The sequence below is a fragment of the Eleutherodactylus coqui genome, chromosome 11, assembly GCF_035609145.1.
Source record: "Eleutherodactylus coqui strain aEleCoq1 chromosome 11, aEleCoq1.hap1, whole genome shotgun sequence".
NCBI classification, from domain to species: Eukaryota; Metazoa; Chordata; class Amphibia; order Anura; family Eleutherodactylidae; genus Eleutherodactylus; species Eleutherodactylus coqui.
The window spans coordinates 16158893-16179798 of record NC_089847.1 but is presented as its reverse complement, the minus strand read 5'-3'; the positions used below and the strand labels follow the sequence as shown (position 1 = coordinate 16179798).

At 45.9% G+C, this 20906-nt stretch overlaps 1 protein-coding gene across 1 annotated transcript in view; it reads left to right on the top strand.

Annotated features, from left to right (window-relative positions):
• Window positions 1-20906, top strand: part of PEPD (peptidase D) — a 272915-nt gene that overhangs the window by 54679 nt on the left and 197330 nt on the right. The window contains exons 6-7 of the mRNA XM_066582676.1: window positions 2002-2063; window positions 9638-9682. Of these exons, the coding sequence (XP_066438773.1) occupies window positions 2002-2063; window positions 9638-9682 (107 nt within the window). The remainder of the gene's footprint in view (window positions 1-2001; window positions 2064-9637; window positions 9683-20906) is intronic.

Sequence of the window (20906 nt, the reverse complement as noted above, 5' to 3'; positions counted from 1 at the left end):
CACATCAGCCATTACGATGGTGGGGTGACTTAAAAAAAACACTGGCAAACGCAGTACAATAAGTTTGAAAAGGCATTATAACGCGGTGGTTTCGAACACAGTGTTTTGGTGACGCATCTGCGAGAGCGGCCTTATGGTTTGTGCAGTTGCCTACGCTGGTTCCAGGATTTACAGTGCAATATTGTACAAACCCCATCCACATGCAATGGAAACATTCTGCACAGCAATCGGGGCATTCTGCGGATTTCACTTCTTACAATGCAAAAAGTTAAAATCTGTGGCAAATCCACATGGAAGGGATTCTACCCACTAGCGTTATTTATTTATTTTTTTTAAACGCTGCATTTTTTTCTATGGGACTTTCTAATTTTAAAATCGCATTGCACAAAAATCTCAAAGGCACAGACTTGCGTTTTTTTTTTTTTTTTTTTTTTTTTTTTTTTTTGCGATGCGATTTCAATATTAAAAAGTCCCATTGAAAAAATGCAGCGATATTGCAGCATTAAAAAAAACTCTAGTGGGTAGAAGCCCTTACACAGATTTTGTAGCAGATTCACAGCCCAATCCATGGCCGCTATATCTGCCACACCAGGATCTTCCCTTACTAGTAATGTTATCACCTCGTGCTCATATTCACCGTGTTTCTTCCATTGTACATTTTGGGTCATGTGATGGTTTTTCTCCATTTTCTTTAAAAATCCTATCTCTCTCATCTGTGCTACAATGCTTACTAACTTACATTTTGCAGGTTAGCAGAAAGTAAGGCGCAGCGGGGTGTGAATACGGCCGCAGGGTCAGGCGGCGCAGCGGGGTGTGAATACGGCCACAGGGTCAGGCGGCGCAGCGGGGTGTGAATACGGCCGCAGGGTCAGGCGGCGCAGCGGGGTGTGAATACGGCCGCAGGGTCAGGCGGCGCAGCAGGGTGTGAATACGGCCGCAGGGTCAGGCGGCGCAGCGGGGTGTGAATACGGCCGCAGGGTCAGGCGGCGCAGCAGGGTGTGAATACGGCCGCAGGGTCAGGCGGCGCAGCAGGGTGTGAATACGGCCGCAGGGTCAGGCGGCGCAGCGGGGTGTGAATACGGCCGCAGGGTCAGGCGGCGCAGCGGGGTGTGAATACGGCCGCAGGGTCAGGCGGCGCAGCGGGGTGTGAATACGGCCGCAGGGTCAGGCGGCGCAGCGGGGTGTGAATACGGCCGCAGGGTCAGGCGGCGCAGCGGGGTGTGAATACGGCCGCAGGGTCAGGCGACGCAGCGGGGTGTGAATACGGCCGCAGGGTCAGGCGGCGCAGCGGGGTGTGAATACGGCCGCAGGGTCAGGCGGCGCAGCGGGGTGTGAATACGGCCGCAGGGTCAGGCGGCGCAGCGGGGTGTGAATACGGCCGCAGGGTCAGGTGGCGCAGCGGGGTGTGAATACGGCCGCAGGGTCAGGCGGCGCAGCGGGGTGTGAATACGGCCGCAGGGTCAGGCGGCGCAGTGTTTGTTTGTAGTCTGTTACGCTTAAGAGCCGAATATACAGAACCACAGAGAAGGCTATTTGTAAAGTTGCTTCATTCTTCATCTCGGACAAATAAAAGCTATAAGGAAAATTTCATATTAAAAGCCTTATCCATTAAACCGTAGCCATAAGACGGGTTGTCCGAGTTATTTGTTCAATTTGCGCTCCCCGTATGTAAAAATTAGCTCAATGAAGTCAATGGGAATGTGCAAATACGTGGCCAATATGCATGATGCACGCGTACCTGCTCACATAATCAATAGGCCATGCTTACGTTTTTTCTTTGCATGCATAAATACGTAGTGATTACGTATGGCAAAAAAACGTAACCAGCGCCGCGTACACACAGAATACGCAGTGCTTCTGTCCGTGAATTCTCTGCCACTTGTTTGTTTCGGGGACAATTTAACAAGGTTCCTTATAGACTCCTATGAATAATGTTCATCTGCTATTATTGTTTTGCCTTGTATCATTTCTCTTTCTTTAAATCTCATGTTTTCTTTACAGCGCGGGGTTAATACCGACAGCGGAAGTGTTTGCAGAGAGGCCTCGTTTGAAGGAATTAGCCAGTAAGTGAGAATCGTCTTGCCCTTACTGCTCTTCGCGAGAAAACAAAATCCGGAGTCTTCCTCCTTAGCTCCAAAATCTTTAATTCCATGTCACTGAGGGTGCGTAGAAAATAATCGTGTAGCTTCACAATTAGAAGATAACGAGGCAAACGAGCTTTCAACAATATTCAAATCCTCCTGCAGACTCATTACATACAAGTGATCTATGAATAAAGTAAAACATTAAATAGGGCATGGTCATGAAGAGTATCTTGCAGGAAGCAGTGGTATTAGCTGTAAGCTTAGCTTTATTATTTAGCAGCTGCCATACATAAAAATTGAGTATTTCTGTAAATTTCCATCACTTAGGACTTCATTTTTCATCACATCATGCATTGCACTGTATTACTCCAGAGCTACACTCACTATTCTGCTAGTGGAGTCACTGTGTACATACATTACTTATCCTGTACTGATCCTGAGTTACATCCTGTATTATACTCCAGAGCTGTACTCACTATTCTGCTGGTGGAGTCACTGTGTACATACATTACTTATCCTGTACTGATCCGGAGTTACATCCCGTATTATACTCCAGAGCTGCACTCACTATTCTGCTAGTGGAGTCACTGTGTACATACATGACTTATCCTGTACTGATCCTGAGTTACATCCTGTATTATACTGCAGAGCTGCACTCACTATTCTGCTGGTGGAGTCACTGTGTACATACATTACTTATCCTGTACTGATCCGGAGTTACATCCCGTATTATACTCCAGAGCTGCACTCACTATTCTGCTGGTGGAGTTACTGTGTACATACATTACTTATCCTGTACTGATCCTGAGTTACATCCTGTATTATACTCTAGAGCTGCACTCACTATTCTGCCAGTGGAGTCACTGTGTGCATACATTACTTATCCTGTACTGATCCTAAGTTACATCCTGTATTATACTCCAGAGCTGCACTCACTATTCTGCTGGTGGAGTCACTGTGTACATACATTACTTATCCTGTACTGATCCTGAGTTACATCCTGTATTATACTCTAGAGCTGCACTCACTATTCTGCCGGTGGAGTCACTGTGTGCATACATTACTTATCCTGTACTGATCCTAAGTTACATCCTGTATTATACTCCAGAGCTGCACTCACTATTCTGCTGGTGGAGTCACTGTGTACATACATTACTTATCCTGTACTGATCCTGAGTTGCATCCTGTATTATACTCCAGAGCTGCACTCACTATTCTGCTGGTGGAGTCACTGTGTACATACATTACTTATCCTGTACTGATCCTGGGTTACATCCTGTATTATACCCCAGAGCTGCATTCACTATTCTGCTGGTGGAGTCACTGTGTACATACATTACTTATCCTGTACTGATCCCGAGTTACAGCCTGTATTATACCCCAGAGCTGCACTCACCATTCTGCTGGTGGAGTCACTGTGTACATACATTACTTATCCTGTACTGATCCTGAGTTACAGCCTGTATTATACCCCAGAGCTGCACTCACTATTCTGCTGGTGGTCACTATGTACATACATTACTTATCCTGTACTGATCCTGGGTTACATCCTGTATTATACTCCAGAGCTGCACTCACTATTCTGCTGGTGGAGTCACTGTGTACATACATTACTTAAGTTTCTTCTACACGGAGCATCTGTTGGGCATGAAGCGCCCGCCAGCCGTCCCATCATGATCGCTCCTGTGCTTTTTCCCTAGAGTGTTCATCACTCAGTAAATCGACGCTGATCGTTCCGGCCGGCTCGCCTGCATTCACAGTAAACAGGCAGTGGTTCATAGATGTCGGACTGCCTGTTTATACTGAAGGATGCAGCGGCAGACGAACAAAGAATTTATAGTGAACGATCCGATAAATCACGTATTGCTGAACGTTCCTTCACTGCTAGCGCTCACCCTGCACAATCATCGCGCACATTGCTCTATTGAAGGAGCGTTTCGCACAATAATCCTCTTTTATAAAAAGGTTTTGATCCTCTACTGATCCCAAATCACATCCTATATGACACAGAGTCCTCATTACAAGCAGTCGCTCCGCTTCAGGTCTTGCAGTTACCACCATTTGGGAGTGACAACCATCATGGCCGTCATTACCGCCCCCAGTGGAGCCGTTGCTAACTTTCCTGCACCGAAACGCGTCAACTTTGCCCTTCGGCTAGTTCTGAGGTCCCCATCTGTTATCGCCCCATGCCCTAATACAAGACATGGAAAGGTGTTGCCCCGGTAGAACAGAACATTCTATGAGCCTGCAACCTTGTGAGTCTTCTGCTCATCCCAATTTCACGCTCCCCTGCAGGATCTCATCTACATTTGCTTGTGTCAAATTAAGCTAAGTTAATGTATTTTTCTCCCCACCCCCACCTCCTGTATTAAGATATCTTCCCATTATCGTGATCTACAGCCCCATTCCTGAGTCAATCACGGTCCCGAGCAGCGGGAGCTCAAACAATCCTTCACACCGTGTCAGAATAAATACATAAAAATCCGCACAAGCGGCGCGCAGCATCCCTGCGCCGTATTATTCAGTATGTAGAACAGTGACTTGTGACCGCAGTCATGTGCTGACAGTCCCATAAATATGTATTGATATGCAGGCTGTAAATAGGAAGAGTAAATTGAGAGGGAATAATACAGATGTAGACTCCTCAAAGAACGCTTTCGTCTCAAGTCGCTGCCTGACGCTTGTTCGCGGCTGCTGTGAGGTCTTATTAATGGAGGCTCGCGGTACGGCAAAGCCTGACGGCGGTGTCGCTGCTCCAAGAAGCTGGTGGCTGCTAGTAATGGGTTTTCATTAGCGATGGGTTGTTGGAGATACATATACGGGTGTAGCAGAGCTGAGTTTGTCACAATTAGCATCATTTCACGGGTGCAGAAAAAACGTTAGTAGCATATTCAGCTCTGCTACATCTGTATTGGTCTAGTTTTTTTTTTTTATTTTTTTTTTAAGATTGATATCTGCACAAATCAAGTACAGCAGAGTGATATCTGTCGGTTTTCTTAGTACTGCTGGCAAACCAAACCCTTTGCAATCCAATTTTGCATTCAGGGTTTCCTAGGGGGCTTTCTCTTTCTGCCATTATACAATGGCACCATCTGCTGGCTAGAGCCAGTACTGCAGTATGGGACATGCTGGAGAGGCCCCCGACAACAGAGCGGACAGCAATATACAGTAAGAATACCCTGCCGGACGTCTTCCGACATCGGAGCTGTACAGCCTTTAATCAGAATGTCTTCAGACGTCAGACAGTGGATTGGAAAGGGTTAAAGGAGTTGTACGAAGATTGCAAGTTATTCCCTATTGTAACTGCAATAGGTTGTAGGTCAAATCTATCAAACTTTACAGGAGAGACAAAAGCAGTCCCGTTTTGCCCCCATACTCTTGATTCGTCCTACAGAAAGAGAGAGAATTTGACTGTTTCTCATTGGTCTCTTGACATACAACATATTGCAGTTGGTGTAGTTCACTAGATTGGCCACCAGGGTGCAATAAACCAAAATTTGACTTTTTTGTTTTTGACATACTGCCTATTGCAATTACCACAACGAAAGCATAAATTGCTTGTCATTGGGGGTCTCGCCAATAAAACACACGCCAATCTTGAGAATGAAGCTCCCCTGGACCCAGTGGGGCTGGTGGAAATACCTGAGGCCCGTTGAAAGTGAATGGAGTGTTAGCGCACTTCATTCAATCTCATCCTCACTGAGAGGGGTGCAGTAACACTACAGTGAGACGGACTGGGGATACAGGTTGAGAGTGCCAGGGGTCTCAGCGCTGAGACCCCACTGATCGGCATGTTATCCCCTTTCCAGTGCGTAGTATGACAGGATGATAGGAGTTGTAGTAGATGGGAGGTATATTTGTCCCAGACGTCGATCATTCTGTCAGACAGACCATTTGCCTCCCAGATAACTAGTGGCTCCAGTGGTGGATGTGAAAGGGCAGAAGAGGGAACAGAGACCCCCTACTCTGAGAGCTGATACCGTATTAGACACAGCGATTATTGCTCAAACGGGTGAGGGTAAACGATGATCCTTCAGACTGAGCGTGCGCCAAGGATGACCGATAATGCTACGCTTTATCCATTTATTGTATGGAAGCATAAAGCCCACGGTTGGCGCGTTCACTTATCGTTCGGTTTAAATAGCGCCCGTTCAGTCGTTCTCATTCACTTATCCAACCAAAGCGAAAGATTCTGAATTAGGTCTCGTTCCAACGATCCAACATGTATCTGTCTGTATAAACAGAGGGAAAAAGTTTTGAAATGCGCCAAAGTTTGGCAAAGTTTACGAAAAAGATATAGACAGATCAGAAAATGGGCAACAGAGGAAGCAGAAGAAGCTGAGATGCAGCACAATTCATGCTAGATGCGCCAAAACTCACGTAGAGGCGCCAAAATAGGAATTTTCTTGGCTTTGTTCAAAATTTACCAAAAAGTGCATGTAAGGTGATTTTTACACGGAGTGGCTGAGCGTCTGGACGCCCGGCCATATGAAGAATGTTACCCCACTAAAATATGCTTGGGTCCATCACTTTCTCCTCAAGTCAGAAGAACTTCTTCTTCGGTTACAAAAGCTGAAGACCTGATCTCAACACAACTCCCTGACCTCAAGTCCATCAGCTTTCTGCATGGGCCAAGGATCCTCGATCCTTCCAAGATGGTTCCCTCGCTACAACGAACCCCCCCCCCAGCCACATGTGTGTCATCTCTCACAAGTACCCCCCATGTTTAACATCAAAGATGTGCAGAATTAACAAGGTCCATGGAGTCCTACCTGGCCGGGTCCTACTGCGAGGACTGTTCTTCTAGTATGTCACCCGCTTGGCCTTCAAATGCTACCTGAGCAGGTAAAGGAGGACAGTAGAGAGTCCTGGTGTGGAGGAAGGGGCAACAGATGGGGGGAACAGTAAAGCCAATTAAATAAATCCTAAATAGAAATATAATGAACACGATGCACCGTCCCAAGGATATCGGGAAACGTTCTGACCAACGGTGCTGCACAGTCTAGAACGGTCGAATACGCCGCTGGCGCTCCAACCGATATGTCCAAACACAAAGCTTCATTACACGGATGGCTATAGCACCAGACGACCAGCTGCAGCGCCATTGTGTCTAAGAGGAACAGAAAGGTAAGACTCCACCAGGGGGCAGAAGAGCAAGCAGCGGAAAGCATCTCCTGGTCAGATGGATCCAGATTCATGTTGCCCCGTGCTGATGGGAGCCAGAATTTGGCACAAGCAGCATGAATCGCCGACCCCTTCCTGTCAGCTGGTCAGAACACGTGAGCACCTCCATGTCATCTGCAGCAACTACAAGAAGCTTCCTGTCCGCAGGGGCCGATATTCTTGCAGAACCATTTCATCAGCTAGTAGAATCTACGCCATGATGATTTGCTGCCATTCTGAAGACCAAAGGAGTCTAACACGCCACTACCATAGATGGGGGGTCTCTAATAAAATGACCATTCAGTGTCTATCTCTATTACCACTACAGCATAACTAGGTAGATGTATGATTCCAGGAGGTACAAAGCAGTGTGCACTATAACAGTGGCCATATTCTTCATCACCCAGCTTTCCTAGAGTCCTGATTAGCAAGGCTCTTGGGCACAGTTAACAGCCCTGACTTCTAGATCACAGAGTACCTCGGTAGATTTCCCTGTCGGGAGTTTTATGATTGCCGGGTGGCAACGTGTTTTAGAGCGGTAATGAGGACCATGTTGGACGTCATCCAGCTTTCCCAGAAACCGTGTAACTAAAGAGCAGCTGAGGAGAAGTCTGAACAGAAAAGAAAATAATTGCCGTATCCAGGTACCAGAGAAGGATTTCCAAAAATATCTAATTATCCTGGGCAATTAGATTGGCCGAAAACCCTTGATAGAAAGCCGCCCTCCTCCTCCTCCTCCTCGTCGTCGTCCTCGTCCCCGGCCTTGCTGTGAGTGGGTCATTAGCCGTCCCCTTTCATTCCAGGCTGTTATTCCAGCTTCTCTGGTTCTGTGTTTTTCTCCATCCAAACCGTTCTTTCTTTTCCCCCGTTCACCATCTGTGTCCCGCTGCTTGAAAGATCCGGAGTGCTGCCAATCACTCGCCTAGCGCTGCAAAAAAAAATAATATTTTTTTATTAGCCGTCTTCACAAAATGACACTTTTTCGCAGGGTCTGTGTAATTTAGCAGCAGCATAAAGGTTGTGGCCGGCTCCCTTCAGCTCCATTGTTACGCTGTAATTAATGCCATCTCGGCTCTTCGAAGCCTGACAGATTTGAGTAAATACAGTTTCAAAAATTGGCTCACAGCGGTGCCTGCCGTGATATTAATTTTCCCATTGTCTGCTTACTTTGCTTTGACTGTTTAAGCAGCGGACATTTCTAACCTGAAAGTTTAGAAAAAAGGACCTTTTGCCCCTCTTAGAGATTAAACGGTTTGTCCAGTCGAAAATAATTGATTGTCTATCTGTAATAGTAAATCTGCAGGGGACTGCCGCCCAAAAACCTTAGCACTGAGCTAATTTCTGCAGGAAGCAGACAGCTCCGCTCACACTGCAGTGGCCAGGTTTGGTATTGCAGGCATTGAATCTTGCCTGTAATACCATGCCTGGCCACTGCAATGAGAATGGAGCTGTCTGCTTTCTGCATAAATTCACTTAGTGCATGAGTGCAGCGGTTTGGCAAACGAATAACCAGCAGGGCCCCCGAATGGCGTGCCCTCACCATTCTGCTATTGGTGTCCTAATCTAAGGACAGGCCATCAACTGATTACAACTGGACAACCGCATGGAGCAGTGCGCAGATTCTCAAGACTTTAATTTTAGAGGTGATTGGAGCCCTGAATTTTTTTCCCACTGACATTCCAGAGCTCTGATGTAGCAAACATTAACTTGACTTAATCACATCACTGTCACTCATCTCCCCCACGTGAGCATCGCCTTGGGGTGGGGTGCGTTCATATGTAGCTGCCATGCAAGGATTGCACCCCCTAGTGGTGATTGCGAGAAGATGATGATTTTCAAGTTTGGATTTCGATAGATTAGATTAAAACACTAACTCATAATTTAACGGGGTTGTCTCACGGATCCAGAAGTTTTCCCCCATCCACAGGATCGGTCCCTCACTAACCACAAGGGTCCCAGGGATCCCTGAATGAATGAATGGTGGTCATGTGTGCACATTACTGCCCCATCATTTCAGTTGGACTACCAGAGATAGACAAGCACTTGTCTTCTGCTTTTCATCCCTGGTAGAAGGAGAGGCATGACTCATTCAGGTTGGGTCTCCCTCATTTTTGATGTTTTTGGAGAGGTGGAGCCCTTTGTGGACTCTCTACCCATAGAGAAAGGTATAGAGCCAATGTCCGGTTACATGGGGCTTCCTGTATGTTCTGTGCACAAGTCATCTACCTATACAAGGACAAAGCCTTTCCTATGTCTACAACATGGTTCACTATAAACCTCCACTATTATGGACCATTTATCCGGTGACTCGCTGCGCCAAACTTGTTCTGTTTATAAGAACGGATATTCAAATGCTGAAACCTCAACTTTTTATTTTATTCCTGTTTCAGATTCAGCGTGAACAACAAGCTGCTTCACCCAGAGATCGTGGAATGGTAGGTCACCGCGCCATCGTATGGGCACTGTGCGCACTTGTCCCTTTTATTCAGTCTAGGGGAAGTGTGATTGGATACACTGACTGTAACTTGGACTTTTTGGGGACCTCTGATGAAGAGCGTTATGGGTCAGTGCTAGCACTGGATACGTCATAGTGAGGGTCCGGGTGCTGAGACCCCCGCAGATTGCTGAAATGAACTGCAGCACTCCCCTGAGTTCTATGCCCCTTGGGTTGTCTTCGTTGCCTGCCGACTCCTCTCAGCAGTGGAAGACAGACGCATAGATTTCCGTTGATTTCTATAGAAGTTTATACGTCGGTCTTAAGCTGCCAGGAGGAGCCGGCAAGCAACCAAGACAACCCAAGTGGTTCAAGGGAGCGCTGCAGCCCCTTCATTTCAGCGATCAGCTGGAGTCTCAGCACATCATATGGTGTTTACAAGTGCAGCCCACCTTCTAAAGTGATGGCCCATCACTGGTTTAAGTCCGAATGCACACGGGCACGCACGGATTCTGCATGGGGAATCTGCCCGCACCTGCCTTTCTTGATCTTCATCTGTACTGCGGAGGGTCCGCACGGCACGCCGTCGGACATGCACAGTATAGTTTTTTTTTAGAACCCCTTCTTCTTCCGTGGAATCTGTGGCCAGTCCGCAATGTCAATTGCGGGCGGGCTGCGAATCGGACAGCTTCCATTGACTTCAGTGGAAGCCGTCCATGCAGGAATCGCAATAAAATGGTGCATGCTGCAATTTTTCATCCTCGAGCGGAAACCGCAACCGGTTTCCCACCATGTGCATGTAGAATCAGTTTTTCATAGCATTCTATGGAGGGTTATTGCTGTGGAACCCGGAGGCAGACGTCCGCTCCTGATTCCGCAGCAAAAATTTGCCCATGTGCATTAGGCCTAACACTGCACCCCCTTTTTTTTTTCTCTATATGAATGGGACCTTGCTGCATTGGCGTGCCACTAGGCATGGTATTTAAGTGGTTTTCCAGACATTTACTATTGATGACCTATCCACAGGAGCCGTGGACCCCCAATGATCAGCTAATCCTCCAACTTACTGTCAGTACAGTGAAGGGGGAAACCTCCCCTATGGGTCGGAACAGGAAGTGTGCTATAGAAGGCTTTGCTCAATGGCTTCTTTTACACTTTCGACTCCGACCGCAGTGAGGGGTTGAAAATGTAGTGGAAGGCTTTGCTGTAATTGATTTCCATGGCAGCCATGCCTTCTAGTACACTTCTGTCTCTGATCCCAATGCGGATGGAGGATCACGCGATCGGTGGGAATCCCAAGCTATGAACCCCTGACAATCGAATGCTGGTGACCTATTTTGAGGATAAGTCAACAGCCAATGCCCTGAAAACCCCTTTTAAAGTTGCTGCTTTGTATTTTCTTTGTGGCCCAATGAAAGCTGATGCAGAATTTCTTGCCGTCACCTCGTCGCCTTTTATTAGAAGCGTCCTCACCAATTACAGAACTAACACCCCTCTCATCTTAATGATTATGAGCATTTAACACATTCATGTATTTTCACAACAATCTCGCCATCTGGCAAATGACGAATGAGAGCCATAAATATGAAATAACTCGCGGGGGCCACCTCGCCGCGTCGGTATCGAGGAAGGGATAAATCAGGCGAGAGGCAAACAAGGGGACTGTTAGCGTCTGCCTCGGTGATCGAGGTCCGCACCTTCCATGTTCTGCTGCTTGATTGGAAAAGAAAAAAAAAGTTTATTCATAATAAATAGAAGTCGTCAGACCTCGTAAACGGCTCATTAATCTCACCGCCTGCCGGGGCGTCTTACGAGGAGCTCTGCTTTACAAGCTCCTGATCAAATTAAACAGATCACCGCCGCTCTTGTCTCCAACATTAGGCCATGTTAGGAGGAAGGATAGATGTAGTCTTCAGATGATCCTGGGGCCGATCCACCAACCCATGACTGTTCTAATGAGATTACCACAAGTATCAGCATAGTCTATGTGAAGCGGCTGTCCACTGGTTAGTGAGAATTACTAAAAGGGCGGATGAACAGGGACAATGTTCTTGCTACAACCCCTTCACCCAAAACGACGTATGGTTATGTTCTCCTGGTGAAGGGTTTGTGTGGAGCAGGCTACGAGAACTCATCCTGCTCCATACAAGGTCCATGCTAGCTGTATTTGACAGCCAATACCCGCCCTCAACAGCGGCGATCAGCACTCTCACTGATCACCGCTGTTAACCATTTACATGCTGCTGTAAAGTCTGACAGCAGCATTCTAAATCACCCGACCGCAAGGTGCCGTTCAGTTGTCACGGCAGCCGAGGGACTTCTAAAGGCCCCAAGAACTGTCATGAATTGAATGCCCATCGAGGTGTGCCTGTAGATTGGGGTATAATGTAATACTATGGTATTGCATTATAATGTATGAGCGATCATGCGATCGCATGCTCAAGTTCCCTTAAGGAACTGAAGAAACAGTAAGGCCTTTCTCACATATGCCCTCAGCAAAACGCTGTGATTTTACTGCCGTTTTCGGTCGCAGGCAGCGAGTTTTAACGCACCCCATCATTCCGATGGGTGATGAGGTGCGTTAATCAAGCGGATGTCGGTGAGGCACCATGGAAAACAACTGGAGTGTTTAACATGATTACCGTGGCGTTTCAAACACAGTAAAGGTTACGGCGACAGAATATTTTTTTTTCCCTAAAAAATATTGAATCTTTTAAAAATAGTAAAGCAAAAAAAAAAGTCAATAAATCTTGTATCGTTGTGATTATACTGATCCACAGAATAAGCGTATGTCATTTTTGGTGCGGTGTGTATGCTATAAAAACAATATTCCCCCAAAGATAGGTAAATTGTGGGTTTTTTTTCCAATTCACTCCACTTTGATGTTTTTACACATCTTTCAGAACATTAAATAGTACCATTGAAAAATACCCCCCCCCCTCCCCCCCCCAAAAAAAAACAAGCCCTCAGACATCTATGCTGACGGAAAAATGAGAATTATGATTTTTTTTTTAAATTGGGAGGGAAAACCAAAAATCGGAAAAAAAGACGCATACTTAAGGGTTACATTACCAGCGGGGAAACAAAGAGGCTGTTGGGCGAATGCTGCACATATAGAGTCCAGCGAGTCTCAGTGTGACTGACAATGGCGCAGTATGCCGCAGAACATCTATTGATGATTTCACTCGAGCCGCGTGAAAATCGCATTTCACGTTAACTGATCTATTAACGCTTCGCATGGTCAAAAACAAAATCTGCGTGTACCTCCGGCCGCCCACGTGAATTTAGTCGATTTATTCGATCAAACTGCTTTATTATAGAGCATCATCCCTGGAATGATTTTGTATCTCGGCACACATAAGGAAATGAGAGAATGACAATTATTTTATTTTTTATTATCGTGTATTTCTGTGAATATCTGGTGAGATAACGTCTGCTGGAACAGAAGGTCATCGGCGCGACCCTCCGCCATTAAACCTCCATGATTCCTCCTGAACTAGAATGCTGTTTTATAATTGGGATTCGTGTCTGCCGAGCTGTAGCGATGTCATCAGTTTAAAGGCTAATTGCAATGAGCGGCTGGCGCCCACCTCTGGGGGTTCTCCGTCATCCGTCTGAAACGTAGCGCAAATGTTAGGAGGTTATTCTTACTGCGAATGAGATCATGGATTGTTAGTGAGCTTCGTACTGCCACAAATAAGAATATTCAGGGACAGATGCGAGAAAGTTTAAGGCTTAGATCATTGTTTTTCAGACTCGGTAGAACTTTAAAAGGGGCTTCAGCTCAGGTTTCTGTTACGGAGCTCTTAAAGGGGTTGATTTGAAATATACTTTTTGTTACCGATCCATAGGGTACATGCTAACAGTATGATCGTGGGCAGGTCTCAACTCCTAACGCTCCCGATAACAGGGGTCCCATGGCCTCTTCTCCTCACTGTGGGCTCACGGCACCTATTCACAGTGACATGGAGATTAAATGGCGTGACGGTCTCCTTCTTACTGCTGGTGGTGCTGTGAGTCCACAGTAAGGAGGAAAGGGGAACATAGGACCCCCATTCTTAAGATCGGGGGGGGGGGGAGGACCGAAGTGGAGCCAAAATCTCAGCATATAGTGATCAGTAAGTAGATCAGTTGCATTAGTATGCTTTCTATGGCGACTGCACTCTGGGTTAATGATAAAGTTTCCCAGGAGTGGTCCTTTACATGGAATGATAAAATGCTGGATGCCTGCAGCCATCACTAGAGGGAGCTATTAAAGACCGATTTATACAGTTCTCTGTCTACACAAGCTTGCACCGCCTACGGATAGGGGGCCACATGTGACCTGCACAATCCTCGAGCGCCTGGATACAGCATGCACCTCTTGTGTCTGGCCGCTCAGATGTATTCAACATATCGGAGAGAAGATGAGCGACACCCAGCTCAGGAGCAGGGATTGGCTATGGTGTATGGTGGCCATATTTTGGGCCCCCATATGTTAGGAGTATGGGGTCCCATATCACTCTAGAAAAGAGTATATGAGTTAGAGGAGGCGGCTCTCTCCATTGTAGTTTATGGGAGTTGAGAAGTACTTGGCTGTCACCAAACACTCATCCGCTACAGTGGAGAGAACCACACACATGGTCCTCCTCTCCGGAGAACTGTTTGGGGGGTGGGGGTTGGGTTGGTGGGAAGGGAGCCTCTATACTTCCTATAGGTGCCCGTTCCACTATCAGGACCCCCACCTGTTAGTCATTTATAGCATATACCTTTGATAAGCCATAAACGTCTTAGAAAGTATTACCATGTGAACTTTTATTATGGTCTTTGGGAGTTATTAAATATGACATTGTAGCCCTTGGACCTCTCGTCTGCAGTAAGTTCTAGTGATGGCTACAAGCCGTTAGAATCTGTGCTCATGTTTTCCTGCAGGCTGAATGGTCAGCCCATGATAATGGCTCATATAGTAGGGTAAGCCAGAATTGCATAGCTCTTGTTGCTTTCCTTTCTCCCCCCCCCCCCCCCCATTCCTCTTGGTAGCTTGTTTAACCCATTCCAATCCACTGTCTGACGTCTTCCTACATTCTGGTTGAAGCTTGTACAGCTCCAATGTCAGAAGACGTCCAACAGGGTATTCTTACCATCTACTGCCAGCCACTCCGCTGTCGGAGCCTCTCTGGCGCACACACACTGGCTTTAGCCAGCAGATGGCACCATTGTATAACAGCAAAAAGAGAAAGCCTTTTTAGGAAACCCTGAATCCAAAATTTGATTGAAAAGGGTCAAAGGGGTTGTATCATAAATACATTGTCTATAAATCCTGTTAGGGAGCATAGACACCATAGAGAGAAATTGTGACCCCCCACCCCCCTTCCCTACGAGGGGCTGGCAGGTTCTGGCAGATTCGAGCCGTTCTTGGATTACATGGTAGCTCTTCATCTGAATGATTGTTATGCTAAGGGAACTTTACACGGAACCATTCTCGCCCAGATTCTCGCTGGAAACAGCGGATTTAGGCAATAATCGTTCCAAGTACACGCGACAGCCAACAGGGCACTGAGCGTGAACTAAAAACCAAGCGGCTATTGGTCAGTGTGAACAGGAGCTGCTCCTGTTTACTTGAATAGAGGCAAATGGGCCGGAACAACCCCCAGCCGCTCTGCCTCTATTTACATATCGCTCCTGTGAAGCCTGCAGCAGGCGCTGTAGGGGAGGGACATGCCTGGCTAGAGCAGCTTCACTGGACAAAAGTTGGAAAAGTTGTCTGTCTGCCGGGAGCCGGACCTGTGGCAACTAACTCATTGCCATGGCACTTGATAAGATAACTCCTTTAAAGTGCTTTTCTCAGCAGGGGGCGACAAGGAGCCCAAGAACAAACTTCCTCCAGGATAAAGAGCCTGTGTATCTATAGTGTAATCTATACTCTACACTAATTAGGCAGGACTTGGACTAATTAGGGGTAAGCCTATGAATCATTTGCAGTAGTCGGACAGCGGGGTCCTGTGTGATGCCATTACCGCACAGCTCCTATGGCAGTACATTCCAGCCGGCTGACTTGTCATATACAGCAAAACATTGAGATGTTCAGTTATTTTTTTTTCTTTCCCTTTTTTTTTACTGCAAAGATCAAACATTTATTTCTCATCTCGGCTTCGGTCCCCGGTGATGAAAGCAGATGTTATGTGACTACCTTGCAGATGCACTTGGGATGGGAAATCTGCTGGAGAGGTTTGATGGCAGCTGACAGATTATTCCTCGTTGCAACCTATGTCAGAGGCATGTCTCGTCTTCTGCATTGGGAATGGCGGCTGCTCGGTGCCATCAGGCTGCGCAGCGCTCCAGCTCACAAATCACCCTTTATTTCCCCATGACACATCGGCTCACGCTCAACATATCTGTCATTTTTGCACCTTAACCCTGAAAGCCTTCATCACATCCCATCTCTTCAGTATTTCTAGCTTTTTACTGTCAGAGTTGCCAATTTATGCATTATTATACTTGGAATATATATCAACCAGAAGAGAGATGCAGAAATTCCAATCGGCACGTATCTTTTAATATACTGCATATTTATGGTATGCCTGGTACATATTTAATGCCAGTGCCATCTAGTGACATGACTAGGACGTGAGGCAGAGAGCGCCGCGTGCCTCCAGTCACTGCACTGGGTTCTATGCAAATTGGGCGTATATTCACATGGCGGAAGCCTATGTGTCACTTCTTGGCAGCACTCCATGCGTCGGAAATTCCACATGGGGACCGCAACAGAATCCAACAGTACAATCCGCAAGAGAATACCCGCTGATTTTTGCTGCCGTTTTACAGGCAGAATCCGTGTCGGATTTCTCCTGTAATGTTATCAGAAAAAGTGATGTTTTTTTTTGTGTTAGTGATGTCATCAGTTGCTAGTGAATTGGTTGTCTACATGCTTGAATGATGTCATTAACAATATATCTTAATGGCAGCATTGTCTTTTTTATGGCTTTATAGGCTACAAATTATGAGGAAGTGATGAAATCAAAAAACAAGTAGCCCATCAACTCATGAGGAAGCAATAACATCAACAGGACAAGCGATATCACTCACACAGACATGTAGCCTATAAAGCCATAAAAAAGACAATGCTGCCATTAAGTTATCTATGTCTCGGTAATATCATTTCTTTCTCATGAGTTGTTGGGCTACATGTTTCAGTGATGTCATCACTTCAACATAAATTGATGGCTAACATGTCTCAGTGATGTCATTGCTTCCTCATGAGTTGATGGGCTACTTTGGGCTACATGTCTCAATAATGTCATTGCTTCCTCATGAGTTGATGGGCTACTTCTGGTCTACGTGTCTCAGTAATGTCATTGCTTCCTCATGAGTTGATGGGCTACTTTTGGGCTACATGTCTCAATGATGTCATTGCTTCCTCTTGAGTTGATGGGCTACTTTGGGCTACATGTCTCAGTAATGTCATTGCTTCCTCATGAGTTGATGGGCTACTTCTGGTCTACGTGTCTCAGTAATGTCATTGCTTCCTCATGAGTTGATGGGCTACTTCTGGTCTACGTGTCTCAGTAATGTCATTGCTTCCTCATGAGTTGATGGGCTACTTCTGGTCTATGTGTCTCAGTAATGTCATTGCTTCCTCATGAGTTGATGGGCTACTTTTGGGCTACATGTCTCAATGATGTCATTGCTTCCTCATGAGTTGATGGGCTACTTTTGGGCTACATGTCTCAATGATGTCATTGCTTCCTCATGAGTTGATGGGCTACTTTTGGGCTACATGTCTCAATGATGTCATTGCTTCCTCTTGAGTTGATGGGCTACTTTTGGGCTACATGTCTCAATGATGTCATTGCTTCCTCATGAGTTGATGGGCTACTTTTGGGCTACATGTCTCAATGATGTCATTGCTTCCTCATGAGTTGATGGGCTACTTTTGGGCTACATGTCTCAATGATGTCATTGCTTCCTCATAAGTTGATGGGCTACTTTTGGGCTACATGTCTCAATGATGTCATTGCTTCCTCATGAGTTGATGGGTTACTTTTGGGCTACATGTCTCAATGATGTCATTGCTTCCTCTTGAGTTGATGGGCTATTTTTGGGCTACATATCTCAATGATGTCATTGCTTCCTCATGAGTTAATGGGCTACATATCTCAGTGATGTCATTGCTTCCTCATGAGTTGATGGGCTACCTTGGGCTACATGTCTCAGTTATTTTATAATTTTCACATGAATGGATGGCCTACATGTCTCAGTGAAGTCATCACTTCCTCATTAGTTGATGGCCTGCATATCTTATTGATGCCATTGCTTGCTAATGAGTTGATGGACTACTTATTTTTTTAATGTTATCACTTTTTCATAAGTTGATGGGCTGGCTATCTCTATGATGTCATCACTTCCTCCTGAGTTGATAGGCTAGATACCAGTTATGTTATTACTTCCTCCTAAGTTGCTGATCTAGATGTCTCAGGAATGCCACCGCTTCCTCATGAGCGTATGGGTACGTCTGTTATGTCTTTGACATGGCTTGTGTCTTTGTAATGTCATTGGTTCCTTATGAACCTATAGGCAACATGTCTGTCGTGTCATTAGCTTCTTTTATGATGTCATTGTTTTCAGTAAAAGTAATTAAGATTATTATTTGCCAAATAAGTGATTCTTTTTCTCTTTATTATTCTATCATTCCCCAAGTTACTCTTTCGACATTAAATGAATATGTCCTCTTAATGTATGTAACGAAGCTCTCCTTCGACATCCACCATGTTACTTGCCAGCTTTTTCCTCCTTTCCGATGAAATAAAGAGTTAATTTTGGAGCCTGTATTAGTGTAGAATCGTACACAGAACTAGTCTGTATTTTTCAAAACTTTCTAGATTTATAGTTTTTTTTTTAACTTATTTAGCTCGATTTTTCATTAAAAATCTAGCAGTGCCTGAGGGGGTTGAGCATTGAGTGGTGTATAGTATGTCGACTCCCAGCATGCTTCAGGGCTCAGAGTCAACTTCTGTGATATTTTGTTAGTTTTCAGCAGGTTTCCTCTGTAGCTCACTGTTTACCTGCTGATACTGATTTTTAATAACACTTTAGCTAGCAGATTTCTAGCTTTTTGCAGTGTGGCCAGACTTATTATTCTGTTGAAAGAGGGGCACTGCCATTAAGGAATACTGGTGCCATGAAGGGGGGTATTCCATTTGTACAGGGGTTAGGTAGGTGGTATGTATCAAAGCAACATTCACATAAATGCTACGACCCAAGGCTTCTAGTAGAGCATTACGCAGAGCATCACGTTGCCTCCATTGGTCCCCTTGACATAGTGCATACTGGTACCATCTCTTCTTTGGGTGAGTGATGCATCAAGCCATCCACATGATGTGAAATAAAATTACATTCATTGGACCAGCTTCCTCCATTGCTCTTTGGTCCAGTTCTGATGCTCCTGTGCCCATTGTGGATGCTATCAGTGGTGATCAAGGGGCAGCATGGGCACTCTGACCCTTCTGTGGCTATCCAGCCCCGTACACAATGAGCCACAATGTTCTATGTGATGTGACCCCTTTCTATCGTAGCCAACAGAGACTTTTATAGCAAGTTGAGCTCCCATAGCTCTTCTCAACACAAACCAATTATCCTTGGGCACCCATGACTGTTGCTGGTTGACCAGTTGTCCTTACTTGGACTACTTTAGGCAGGTTCTTACCACTGCATACTGGAAGCGCCACATAAAACAAAGCCTGGTGTTTTGGAGATACTTTACCCAATCATCTAAGCATCACACTTTGACCTTTGTCACTCAGATCCTTAAACTTGCCCATTTTTATTTTTCGAACATATCAACTTTATGATTGGACTCATCAATTGCCATCTTAGGGTGTCCATACACAGAGCAGTTGTACTGCAATAATTGCCATATTCTTCACCGGCACTTACCACGCAACTGCGTCAATCCACCATAAACAATGGGGGAAATTTACGCATTTCCTGTGCCGTACTTAGTTTAATTCCCCCCACTGCATGATACCATCTTCCTGTATTCAGCACATTCCCAGCTCCTCCGTGCACCTTCTGAGACAGGTACCCTTGGTCCAAGCCAGGGAGACATTTCTGCCTCAATTTAAGCCAATTTCTGGTGTAAATTGTATATCTGTTGGTTTGGGCTTCCACGCCCCATTACAACAAGCACCACCCATTTGTCAGAAAAGTCACAGGGCCAGCACAGAAGGAAGAAAAGTCCCATTGGCTGCAGCTATCACCTGACATCCTATGACATCATCTGTCACATAAACGTCGAGTCTCCAGCCCTGGCTCTCGGCAGAGGGGTAAGTGTAGTTCACTTGATTTCTTTAATACAGCCAGCCTTATCGAAGCGGGCTTATCTGGTAACCAGAAAACCCCTTTAATTTAATGACCGATTGTATACTCTTTAACAACTTGGCTTCCCCTTCATTCTCCAGTGGCTACAATGTATCCACTGCTCTCGCCACTTTTCCACCCTTTGAGGAGTTCCTTTTAGAGATGAGCGAGTATACTCGCTAAGGCACATTACTCGAGCGAGTAGTGCCTTATCCGAGTATCTCCCCGCTCGTCTCTAACGATTCGGGGGCCGGCGCGGGTGACAGGTGAGTTGCGGCGGGGAGCGGGGGGGAGAGAGTGAGAGAGAGATCTCCCCTCCGTTCCTCCCCGCTCTTCCCCGCCGCTCCCCGCCCCCCGAATCTTTAGAGACGAGCGGGGAGATACTCGAGTAATGTGCCTTAGCGAGTATACTCGCTCATCTCGAGTTCCTTTCCATCATGCCTCAAAAATCTGGGTAAATAAGGAAATTGGGACCCGGTCCTGCGCCATGATACCAATATTTAGGTGGAAGTCTTTATGCCGTCCCGTCACTACAAAGCGTTGCAGATTTGAATCTCTGTATAAATCCATTTTACTTGGATTTTAGATAAAAACCAATAACGCTTAATAGCAGCTCCGCATTTGTCCAGGTCCTTCAGACGCTGACAAGTGTTTCCTGATCAGTGTTTTCGCTTCCACCCGCCAAGACGCAAAGTCTTCATTATGCAGAGTTTCCAATATTCGGCTGCAGTAGTAATTTAGTATGTTAGTGACATTTTCAACTACAGTCTTAAGTTTACAATCTTCCGAGAATCCAGCGAGCCGTCTGCATTTAGATCCGGACAGTTGTGAATAATGTCTCCTATAGATTACACAATATTACAACAATGAATATTTTAAGCCCTCAAAAT